At 30.6% G+C, this 13,454-nt stretch overlaps 1 protein-coding gene across 1 annotated transcript in view; it reads right to left on the bottom strand.

Annotated features, from left to right (window-relative positions):
* Positions 1–1,503: 1,503 nt before the first annotated feature.
* LOC140447732 (uncharacterized) overlaps positions 1,504–13,454 on the bottom strand; it is a 458,740-nt gene continuing 446,789 nt past the window's right edge. Inside the window, exon 13 of the mRNA XM_072540550.1 lies at positions 1,504–10,724. Within this exon, the coding sequence (XP_072396651.1) occupies positions 10,634–10,724 (91 nt within the window). The 3' untranslated portion in view covers positions 1,504–10,633. The remainder of the gene's footprint in view (positions 10,725–13,454) is intronic.

A 13,454-nucleotide genomic window follows, 5' to 3' on the forward strand; every position in this document is an offset into this window, starting at 1 on the left:
ACCCTGAATGGCTATTAGGTTTCCGAGGGCAGACGGGTAACTATATTTCCTTCACTACATACTCTTGATTAAGGGAGAAAACCCTAACAGAAAATCCTGCAAGAAAGGCCTGCTCATCTTCACCTGTAAAAAATTCTAAAATCCAGCCAAGTCAGATGAAGTCCTAACAAGACCGCAATTCACGAACACCATTACAACAACATGAAGTGGAATACGATGAAATAACAGTACAGAGAGTCGAAGATGCAATACGAAATCTAAAAAAATCGAAAAGCATACGGACCACAAGGTATACCGAACGAATTATTAAAACACAGCACACAAGTATTGCGGAAATTACTGGTGTCACCTTATTCTATAAAGGACATGACTTACCACCGGAGTGGACAAAAGCACATTTAACAACATCTACAAATAAAGGAGATAGAAAGAATTGTTCAAACTACAAGGGGCTAAGTGTCACAAATTCACTCTCAAGAGTATGAAAAATTATTAAAAAATAAAATTGAAAAAGAGATGACAGATGTAGAAGAACAAAATGGCTTTCGTGCAGGCAGATCCTGTATAAACAGCATCTTTTCTCTAAAGCAGGATACTGAGAAAATATTAGCCCACAACCTTTTAACTCATGTAGTTTATGGATCTGACAAAGGCATACGATAGGGTACCACTTTCAATAAGTTTGGGAAATTAATCAAAAAACAAATCAAAAATTAAGGTAAAAAATTCCATGGACTATTGGAGACGATGCTGTCGGCAGACTAGACTTGATAGGACGAGGAACGTAGACATTAGGAGAAAAATGGAAATTGACCTAGACATAATAAGATACCTAGTGTATTCTATATTATATATACACAAAAATAATATAACAATAATATAAAAAGTAAATGTTAGACGTGACAACGATGTAATATTAAGAACATGTGTGTTAAGACGTGTATTTGCCAAACCTATGTTGTAAGTTAATCCCATTGAAATATATTAGTATTAATCGAATCGCAATATATAAAACAAAGAAATATATTACAATTCTTATTATCAATAACAACTGTTACACTGTCTACATATCAACAAATTTTCCTATACAGCTTCCTGTAATTAGAATCAATAAAATGTTTCTGGGTAAAAACTTTTAGTTTCAGTTTCACCTCCACAAATCAACCTGATCAAATGCTTAATATATCTGACCATTTGTAATATTTGTAACTGACCAAACTCTAAAACCAACTGACCATTTTTGTGACCATTCAAACGGTATAATTATTTTTACGAAATTCGGTCGACGAGGTGCCAACATCCGAGAGCTCAGTTTGTGATCCTCCAGGCAATACAGTCCTTTTTATGAAATTTGATCAATGAGGTGCCAGCATCTCATAGCCTTTTAAAAAGATTTTTGAAGTCGTTGTGAGGCTAACCATTTGGTTTTTGCTCTCCTACTACTAATCTTACTTTTTGAAGGTTTAAAGTACTGAAATAAAAACAATTTTTGATATTGATTTTTATTTTATTGTACAAAGTAACTAATCAATCTTTAGTCTGAAAAAATATTTGGACGAATACATAGTATAAATAGAACTTACAGCTAGTTGAGTAGTCAGGTACAAAATTTATTTTAAAAATTCTACAAACGCACCAAACTTTCAATCTAAATACACAATCATCAACACCTTCAATACTTATTACTATATTACTTTAGAATGCACTGGTTAGACTTTCTTGCCAAGTTTTCCATGAGACACGTCATAAATAATTAAAGTGTTATTTATTAAAATTTTTATTAATTATATTTAATAATAATGTATGAAGGAGAACTTGTGGAAATGTGGCTTTATCCTATTAGACTTATGGATCATGGACCTTGGTTTCACGAGTACCTATCTTCTATTGGTAATTAAGTAAACATAATTCAAATCTGGCAGCGTCTAATCATTCTGATATAACAGAATCAACGGAATCAGAACATTTATTCGTTAAAATCACAGAAAAAGTGAAAAATGAATTACTTCTTTAACTAATATAAGATGGAGACAAACTGGAAGCAATGAAAATGAGTAGATAAAGAAAAAATAATATATTAGATTAGAGAGAGGAAAAGATGGAAGCTCATTACCGAAAGGCGTAATAGAAAAGAGAAGTGAGAAATCGGTCTTATGGAAAACTTCTTGAAAATTTAAGTCTTGTGATATATCCCATTTGCAGGACTTACATTTACGATGAGCGCCCACAAGCAAACCCAAGAATATCAAAACTACTTTCTACAGAGCCGTAACAAAATTGCTCTGACGAAATATTGTATAAAGTCAATATTTAGGATGGTTTATTGCTTTTTGGTTGTGTATCTGATTTTATCAGTGGGTGCTCACACATGTTTTTATAATGGCAAAACTAACTCAAAACCACAGACGATTAAACTTATTTTTAATATTTAACCTATTTACGATATAAAATGTAATAAAGTATTATCTATATCAGTACAAAAAACAAACTTGAATAACTTGATCCACACAAGTGTTGCTGGTAAACTGATAAATATATTTTAAGGATTTTTCAATTTAATTGCTCGATACTTATTTACACATTTTTATAATCAAATGTTACTAGTATAATTAGATAGAAAAAAAGAACAAGAGGTCTTGTTCTCAAAATATGCCTTTTTTAATCCTCTTGTTTCATACATATTTGTCTTTGACTTACTGTGAAAAATAAAAGTGAAGTTACTTAAATAATATAAAACGTAAACATCTTTACGTTAATTTCTAAAAATTTGACAACATTGCGTAAAACATATTATAAGAGACATATCATGAGGATGGAACCACTCACATGAAGATATGGAATATGCCAATGAAACAATGAAAAATATTCTACCAAGGTATTAGTAGTGAGTCGAGTACGATATTCTGCTAAAAAATATCAAATATTGTGTTTATATGGAATTAAGTCACAATTAAAATTGTAATGAAAATTACATTTTTCTACGACCGTTTAATAACATGCTCATTATTCACTATTTTTGAATAGATAATAACACCCCTTACTTTACCTGTGAGTAATAGTTCCTTACTCACGGGTTAAATTAATCAAGTTATGCATGCCTAGTTAGATACATGTGAATGATATTAAGGTCGAAACAGACATATCGTCTGCTACTCTTCTTGTAGATGATAGGGGTGACATAACAGTTTTAAAAGACACGGAGGTTGAGAATCGACCTCAGTAGCAGAGGGCTACATAGACGATTCAATTAAAAACAAATGGACACTGCGAATCAAATTTTTAAGACAGTCTACCTCAATGCAAGTACATCATCGAGTTTTGTACAAGAAAAAATAATTTAAATATAAATACTACTCCAAATTTTAATTTCACAAATCGTTCAAATATAACAATAAATATTTATAAAGAAAACGCTAACTAACATGAATTTAGTATTAAGATTTTTATAGAACTTAAAAAATATATGGTGTAACTTACGTCACTTGGACTATGTAATAAACAAAATGTTAGGTAAAGAGATTTTTTTATTAATAGTTCGGCTATGTATAAAGTACAATAATTTTTATACTAGTAAAAGAAGGTCGTAGATAAAGTATAGTATTCTACTAGCATGTAATGGCTATTCCTCACTTTGATGAATTACGACACTTCGCCCCAAAGTTATAAATGGCGGTTATACATTCTTTTTTGGACAAAATTCTTAAATAATCTTTTCGGATTTCGAGAGTGAAAACTGAAACGTCAATTTTTTTGTTAAAAATATATTTTTTTTTACAATCAATTGGGACTTAATTCCATGTAAATACAATAATAAACTTGGACATGCCATAAGAAAACAGTTTCAGAACCTTATTAAAAAATATCAATATATTTTACAGAATTTACCAACATCACTCTTTATCGATCGCATAAACATAAATTTAAATTACCTAACAAATATTTTTACCTTACGACTAATTATACTTAAGGAACTTAGCAGTCATGGTTTCTATGATGTGTGAGATTTAAAATATTTTACCTAGTACAAATTCTTAATAATTTTGATTAGAGCTTTTCGAAATTTACGATAAATTTTACTTGTAAGTCATTAATCTAGAAATTGATATACTTATTACGTTTAAGCAATTCTAATATTTAAGGGAATACATTCTTCCAATCAAAATTATTATTTACTACAAAGAATGTAGGCATATGCTTTTCAACAGGACACTTATATAAATGTTAATAGTTATAGTAATAGCTGCCCAATGATATCGTACGTGATACCGTATGTATCTAACTAAAAGGTTTTGATTCAAATTAAATTTTGAAGTTAAAAAATTAAAAATTACAATTTGTTGTAATGTTGTAACAACTATTTTTGTTTGCAGGATAATTAAAGCTCCAAATGAAAGAAGAAACAGATGACATCTGATAAGGTTTTATTCTAATATGAGAGACTCGAGTTACCGTGAAATATGCGGCTATTAAGACACACGGGAAAAAAACGTTTTTTTGGAAAATTTATAAATATGTGTAAGTTGCAACATTTGGCAAAACTTGCTCCTAATAATTCGATTATAAAAATGAATTATGTACTTATCTTTTTATGGTTATATTCCCCAAACACAATTTCTAAGTTATAAAGAGTATAGAATCTTTGTTTGGTATGAAATATAAGTTAATAACTGGAAGAAAAAGTAAATAGTAGCAAAATACGAGGTTTTTTAGTTTTACCTTAGCATCGTAATTTTGGTACGTTCTCGCGAGAATATCGATCTCTTTAGTATTTTCCACACAGTATTTTATTTATTTAACTTATTTCTAGTTATTCTTTATAGATAATTTATTGATATCCCGTTGAGCTATTTTCTTCACTACATTCTACCTCATATGAGGCTACTACATAAGACCATCTTTGCCATTCCTCCAGCTGTCATTCTTCGTTTTGTAACGTCGTAATTTTGGGCTGCAGGTACTGCTCATATATTTGTTCTTGTTCTTGGTCTTTATCCTACTTCACTCTTTATCCCTCCCAACATTTTACAGATGTTTATAGAAAGTGTTAATAAAATATAATTTTGCAGTTAAGAAATTAAAGTTTCCTATGAAAATGCTGTTCTGGAGTGATATTTAACAATAATACAATATATAGAATACTTTTACTATGGTGCCTTAAACGAATACCAAAAAACGAATCTTCTGGAACCTGAATATTAGTGACTACAACAAAACAAGCAAAACATTTTATACAGCCAACACCTTCTCGTGACTCGATACTTACATAAAAATACATGGAAGCTAATAAAAAACAAAGAAAAACGTTTTAAAAATATTTTAAATTAAATATGTATACTAATGTGCACTGAAATGTTTCCAAATAGCCTTAACAATTCAATTTTGAGTTAAACTGATCATAAGGATTGATGCCATGACGTCAGGCGAACTTAACCTATTTCTTGAAATACTTGAAACAAAACCTTTAAGTCAATCCGAACATCACTGTTTGCAAGATCGATGGGCGAACATTTTTTTATTTACATTCAGGGTGAACCAGTACCACGATAATTAAAATCTAAAACCAGTACTTAATACCAAGTACAAACTTACCTACTTAACTATATTTAAACTTACGTTTTTCGTATGTGAAATGTCTGGTTTACCCTGTCAAAATAAACTACGTTTGGCTGTTGCCATCAAACCTTAATAGTAATTACAATATATCACAGTGTGGGTGTCCGCATTAAAAAGGGGCCCTATAGGATCGTTAGTGAACACTTGCAACCTTTTGAGGTAGGTGAGTAAAATACAGATGATTTTAATTATTATTAGTCCAATTATTAGTATTAATAGTTTCTACACATGATTTTTTAAAGTATGGTTTATCATCAAAATATTTAGTTTCAATCTAAAATTGGTATTTAATTCCATTTCTAGCCATTTTTTAATCGAACAGTACCTAGTAAAAGAATACAGAATGTTCCGGTTAAGATAGCTACAAATGAAGGAAATTTTTATATTTTGCAGTGTCGCCATGTCGTTTTAATCAATCGGGAAAGAGCATGCGATATAATATTAATTAATTTAATTAAAAATGGTAAACATAAAACGAGAAAAATAATATATAAATCACTATAAATACTAAAGTTACAAAGTAAATAACAAGTTAAATTCTGTTATAATGATTTTAATATATATTTTTACTTTGTTATTATCCTGCAATCTGGCAACTAGTGTTTTGAATGTTTTGACACTATCGCCAAATATATCCGCTAATCTACCAAATGACAATTACAATTTTTTTTTATCGAAAGATAACGAAACTAATATCGAAAGAAACAAATATTCATTCGTTTGTGTTTTATGTAAATTTAAAAAATACCAGATTCCATAAATAATATAATAAAATGTACTGTTTTAAAGCATATTTGAGGCATAAAACATATAGATCATAAGGACATGGCAATACCGCAAACGCAAATTTGTGATTTACTGAAGTTTCATTTATAGCTAACTTAACTGGAACATTCTCTATTCTTTTACCTGAACAGTTATATTTTCTGTTTGTATCTTTAAATAATTATATATTTACCTATTTGAACAAGTAGGTAATTGAAGTCAAAATATTTCTTATTAGTCAAACTTGACTATTTACTGAAAAGCAAGAGGCCATAGGAAAATAGATACTATATAGAGAGTAAAATATGTATCTACTTTTCATCATGATTGGTCAAAGGTTGAGAGATTATCTTGTAAAAGATCAGAATTTGTAAAAACTATTAATAAATATTGAACTTTACAGTTTACAATAGTTATTACTGTTGTGTTATCAATTTACAAAATATGATATAAAAAAGGATAAAGATATGACAAAAAAAATATATTTTTACATTTTTCAATTATATTTTCCAATCAGTGCTTAAGTATAAGTCTTTCAGTTTATTGGAAGTGTTAGTTTTTACTCATTTCAAGTTCATGTTTATCAATATGTACCAACCTGCTTCACATGCAGTTTCAGTAGTTTTCAAAATTTAAGTGAACTCAAATTGTTAGGTGATCGTTAGCTGAATAATAAAAACACATTTAACTGATTGCTCTAATAAACTTATTCCAGGACGATTTTCACATTTGGTCCCATTGAAGATAGCTACAATTGACTGTCAATTAAAGTTCATAGAACGAAATGTTGGCGCTTGACTGTGTTGCCATGTTTTTTTAATAAATCGGGAAATAGCATGTGATTTATAATTAATAAAAATTCAATAGAACGCTAACAAACTAACAGTAAAAAAGAAATTCTTTCAAAAAATAATAAGAATAGTATTCAGGTACTTTCCACAGACATCTAGTGACCATCTGTAACAATCTGGCAACTGGTGGTTTGAGGATTGCCAAATCTATTAGCTTATTATCAAAGGCAAATGCCAAAAAAAATGTTGTAATAATTAACTTTAATTAATATGAGAAGAAACGAGTATTTATTCGTTCGTGTTGTGTATAAAAAAATAAAAAAATTGCCTAATTCATACAATAATATAATAAAAATGTATTTTTGAAAGCTTCTCTATTTGTAATTGAAGCCTACAACATATACATTATAAAGACATGACAACACAGTCAAACGTCAAAAATTTGTTTTGTGAATTTAATTCACAGCTCCTTTGTAGCTATCTTCAATGGGACCAAATGTGAAAATCGTCCCTTATTCCATCAAACTCTTCAAAATGAGAATTTGCAATCCCACAAATATATAAACAAAACTTAACCTTAAATTACTTGTCAATTATTCTTCTTTTTCTGTATTTTTTTATAGCTTTCTATCCTTGGGCGTACTATTATTACAGCGTAATAATTTTATGAATTATTATAATAATTAAAGAACTCGAAACGAGTGCAAGCAACACAACATGCTCATCATATAAAAATCACCATGTACAGTACAAGTTGTTCATTTACCGATATTCCTATAAAAAATCATTTTATTTTTATTTATTTGAACCCAATTTTAGTATTTGTAAGGTCGATATCAAGTAGACAATTTAGACAGTACGATATTAGAAGACAAAAATTGCTCCCTTAAACTATCCAAAAGAGATAGTTTTTAATAAAAAAGTATTGCTAGCATGTAAGGCACAGCAAATTTATCTGTGATATTTTAAATATTTTCCGGATTAGAATACCAAAAAAACTATTTTTTTAATTTTAATACTGACCGTTGACAGTGTGCTAGAAAAGTAAAAGGCAACATATAAGATCAATTTCAGTACAAAAATCATCAAATTTGAAAAAAATAGTTATCATTCAAGATAAGTTCACGAAAATATATAAAAGTGGAATTTAAAGAAATACCCAAAAGGCACTGTCACACCGAACTGTCATTTTTTAACTAGAAATTGCTAAAAATATTAAAATTGGTGAGACAAGCTGCTAGCGGATTGTATTAATACGAAGAAAAAACTAGAAAAACAGGTAACAGGAAAATTTTAGAATTGTTTAAATAAAACAGTAAATGTAATAATGAATGATATCGAAAAGAAAAATTACTGGAAACAAATTTAGATATATTGACTTAAAAAAAAGTTTCATCTATTGCTTTCTCCTTACTTTTTTATAAAAACAACGTTGTTTTAGTTTCACTGATTAATCGACAAAAAAACAACGTATACAGGTTCTCATGAACTCAGCCTTGATATGCATATTTATTATAAAATGAAAACAATTGCATGAAATTTCTGTTTTCGATAAGGCATTTCTTGTTATATCAAAACTTTTTTTATATGAACATCGGTGTGGTGTCAAAACTAAAGGTTAAAAAATAATAAATGACTTGTCTATTACATATACAGATATTGCAATCAGTGGTAAAACCAATCTTGGAGACATTTCAAGTAGAATAATACTTGTCGAGAGTCTCTTAAGAAATTATTTTTTGATTTGTATAAAAAGATAAATTGAGATCAGAGGGAAGAAAACACTGTCAGGTTTATTTGTATATTGCGGTATTCTCTTGTACTATTTATAGATTGAGTGAAAAGTAACATTGCATTCAAAAGGCCACTCCTATATTGCTTTATTTGTTAAAGGCATTGATATGGTTTAGATAAATCTTCGGAAATCTTGCAATTGCTAATTACGTACAGAAAGAACCATACTAAATACTCAGCAAGATAACTTTTAAGGCTCGTCTAGCAAAAACCTGTATTGTACTGTTCTTAAACGGGTAAAATAATTTGCGCATGCGTAAATTCGCACTGAAATGCATAAAAGGAATTTTGCATGCGTCAAATTGTTCTGGGCATGCATAAAATAATTTACGCATGCCTCGAACTCTTCTGGTACGCATAAGATGAGTTGCGCATGTCTCAATCCGTTCAGGAACGTTTAAAATGAATTTCGCATGTACTAAACTGTTCTACAACACATTAATCAAACTGTTCGTGACTCGACAAGTTGTTATGTTTGAAATGTCCGCTGATCGGAATGGATCAAATGTGTTTATCATTTAATACTATTATTGTGATGCGCAGTGAATTTGAGTCTCATTTCTCAGTGAAATTTGTTGACTAGAAAAACGATCAGAATTATGGAAAGGATGGTTCAAAAGTTCTGTATCAAAAATATGCAAAAGACACAATTTCACTAACTTGTTTATTTTCTCATTAAAGGCATTTTCAAACAACAAAAGAAAGTGTTTTATGGATGACCATATTATTTAAAATACGACTTCAAAAACCACAGTCGAAAAAATACTACCAATGTCGCTTTTCTCTGTATGAAGTTCGTTAAAGCGCCAGAAATGAGAAAATAACAACAACGATAAGTTTTAAAAAAACGACAAAAGCCTAAAATTAGCAGTCTGGCTGGGGTTTTTCGTTAATTTAATGCAAAATTCAGCACGCGGAATTGATTTGTTGTGAACACATCGTTTCAATTGTTTTTTAAATAAATGCGAAATTTAGTGGAAGTGTTATTGAAAAATACGTTTAGTAGCTATATTCTAGATTTAGAACCCTATGTACAATATTTACATTTATACAATTCAACTTAGAAAAAATACGGGTTAGTGTTAGGTTTTTGGTTTTTAACAAAATATTTCAAGACCTTACACACTGTGGACCTGAAAAATTAGAATAACACTTAAACTAAAGATAAAAATCCTTTCCAAGCAACAATACACATAGACCGACAATGGACATCGCTACTAAAAAAAAGTAAAACGCGAGACTCTTGATTTAAAGTAAGATTGGATTTATTAACCAATCGAACGTAGTATTATCAAAACCACTGAAAAACAACAAAAATACAGATTACTTTGCTGGATGAATTAATATAATACAAAAATTAACCGAAAACAAAACACAAGTAAAAATATTAACAACACCTGTTAAGTGTTTCTTTCCTTTTGTCAGAAAATTAAAAATGCCACAAAGTTCAAAAATAAAACTTAACCATCAAGTAGACTGCTTACTATTATTATGTTTCAGTAACACTTCCGTGGTAAAACAAAACCCCATTTCCCGTCATTTCTGCTTTCAATAACCGTTCAAAAAATTATCTAATCTAATAAGTATCAAAAATCTTCCATTCGACGTTTTCATTATAAAAATCCTATTCCACAATTTCTTTACAAAAATATTAAATAACCTCACATATATTATACATTAGTGTTATCCTGTGCATCTGGAACGTTTTGTTCTAAATATTCATCGTCGTCTTCAGACTCTCGTTTGCTGCCTACCCCTAATCTGAAAATACGATAGTAATATTAGATTTTATATACCTATATCAAAATTTTACGAAATTGTCAATTTTTGAAATTGTCAATTGAAATATCAATTTTTGGCATTGCAAAATTTGTAGTTGGAAACAAAAATTTGTTAACACGACGACTTGTATATTTTAACATTCTTCTAACTTGTTACACTTTTCTATAATCCCCCAAAAAACACGGATAAAAAAATATAGTGACTCATGTTCGGCATTGTGAAACTAGTACTTAGAAAAGAACATTTGTTATTACGAAGCCTACTATGATATATTTCAGCATTCTTAACGGTTCTATGTTCTTACAAAATATCGAAACAAATTGTGAAAAATGTTTAGCAGTGCTACCAAAATGCGGGTAAAATTTTGTGGAAATATAATAGTGTATGTATGTAGTGTGTGGTGTGGTGTGGTGAGGTGAGGTGTGGTGTGGTGTGGTGTGGTGTGGTGTGGTGTGGTGTGGTGAGGTGTGGTGTGGTGTGGTGTGGTGTGTTTGTGCGTGCGTGCGTGCGTGTGTGTGTGCGTGTGTGTGTGTGTGTGTGTGTGTGGACAGAGGACAGACGAAGAACACATGCTCTGCGTCTTGACTGACCCCATTACAGGACGAGTACTCTGGAGAATCGTCATGTTTAAAGAGATGTGTGGGTGCGTGTGTGCCTGCGTTCGTGTGTCCGTGTTTTCGTTTATAAAATTATCTATTTAATCAATCCATTTTACTTAAAATATTGTCAAACCATGCGAAGGTCACACTATTTACAAAATTATTAAAGCTTTTTGTACCCAGTAACTTTTTTATCGTATCTTTCAAGGTTAATAAACCTTGTGTTTTTCCCTACGTTTTATTAAGAGTAAGGAGGAACGCTAACACAAATGTTATTTTAGCCCACTTCAGATGTTCAGTCCAATATCAAGAATTCATCATTTTTATTTTTGTTGGGGATTATATTAGAAAAGAAATTGAGTTATTCCCTACTGGGTTGGCACCTCTGCCGTCACCTTGAGCTGTTCCATCAGAGATCTAGGTCTCATATAAGACTTCCCGGATAACTTCAGGGAACCGGTTGGAAAGACCACCTTAGAGTGTGGAACACAGCTAATTTGTATTAAGTCTTGTTATCAATTTTTATAATCTTTATATACTATGTTTTTTTGTTTAACTTTAAATCCTACTACTTAGACTAATAATAAAGACCCGTCATTTTTTTTTAAATAATTTTAAATAGCGTTTAAGGACTAATTGTCAATTACAGGTTGAGTTTTTAAATACTCCCTTTCAACTCTGTTGTACGGTTTTATGTGTACACATTTAATCAGAGAGTTATTTATTGGTATTTTATTATTATATATTTAAAACTTTGGACATCTATCCCGTCAGGATAGTGTCCTCATTACTTTATTAGAACATTTAGTTGAAAGCCGAAGTACAGAGTTACATCTCTAGTAGGCAAGTAAATTACCTTTTAAATTTTCTTATATTTTAGTATTTAAAAAAGAATTAGACTATATATATTTGGAGAGGGATTAAATTTTTGGTGAAAACTAAATATTTTAATTAATACCTGTTTCCCTTTTTATTTCAGCAAACAGCTTTACAAGATACCTTGGAAAGTATATGTTAATACTTTCCTGGCGCCCACTCACACTTTGGAGCAACTTCTATAATCACTTTTATTTACATTAGTTATATATATATATATATATATATATATATATATATATATATATATATATATATATACATATATTTATATATATATATATATATATGAATATATATATATATATATATATATATATATATATATATATATATATATATATATATATATTGTTTATTACCTTTTTCTTATTCTACGGTCTCTGTAGGGCATGCAAATTGGCCGAATCCTGTTTTGAGTGTCAAGTAGTCACTCGCCGGCACCTACTGCTAGCCGGCTTTAAATTATTTGTTATCTTTTACATTACTCCAAATACTTGTGTTACATTATACATACACATTTTTATTACATTGGCGTCCTAAACCTCGCAGTCCCACATTTTTTTTACATTCGGTCGAATTTTGTGTTTGATAACTGTTTCCAGAGTACTGCGCAGCAAGTTGAAACGAAGACACGCGAAATCTTTACTCGCCCCGAGGCGGTATAGGCACTCTAAACAATCGTATCGTTTAAAGCGATAAAGATATGCTCGAAAACAGCCATATCCTGAGAGCATCTGCGTCAGATAGTAGTTGACCTGCCAAGTTTGCGGTTCAGCCAAACATTCACCTTTGGTATAAGACAATACGTCCACCTGCCCGTGTTGCGGAATCCCACTGTAATTGCCATCGATCAATGCTGTTTTGTCGTCTTCTAAGTTCATCTCAGCACAATGTAGATGTAGTTGACTCCCTTTGCTACCCAATGGGTAGCATCCCGGCAATGACGTATATTACGTATATCCTAAGATACTGTGCGGAATGCGTTGGCAACTCATAAAGGGCTCAGACGATATATTGATGCAACCTTCCTCCGTGATTCCTGGGTCCGAGGGTGTCAGCCCAAATTGATATTCCGTATGTTAATACCGATGTGACTACTGACGACAATAACGTCCTCTTTCTTTGTTTTGGGCCTCCTATATTCGGCATTAGCCGTGGCAAGGCTGCTCTCACTATTGACGCTTTAGCACTGACATACCTACTCTACTTGCTACTTGAAGCTGCAATCAGC

The sequence above is a fragment of the Diabrotica undecimpunctata genome, chromosome 8 (assembly GCF_040954645.1).
Source record: "Diabrotica undecimpunctata isolate CICGRU chromosome 8, icDiaUnde3, whole genome shotgun sequence".
NCBI classification, from domain to species: domain Eukaryota; kingdom Metazoa; phylum Arthropoda; class Insecta; order Coleoptera; family Chrysomelidae; genus Diabrotica; species Diabrotica undecimpunctata.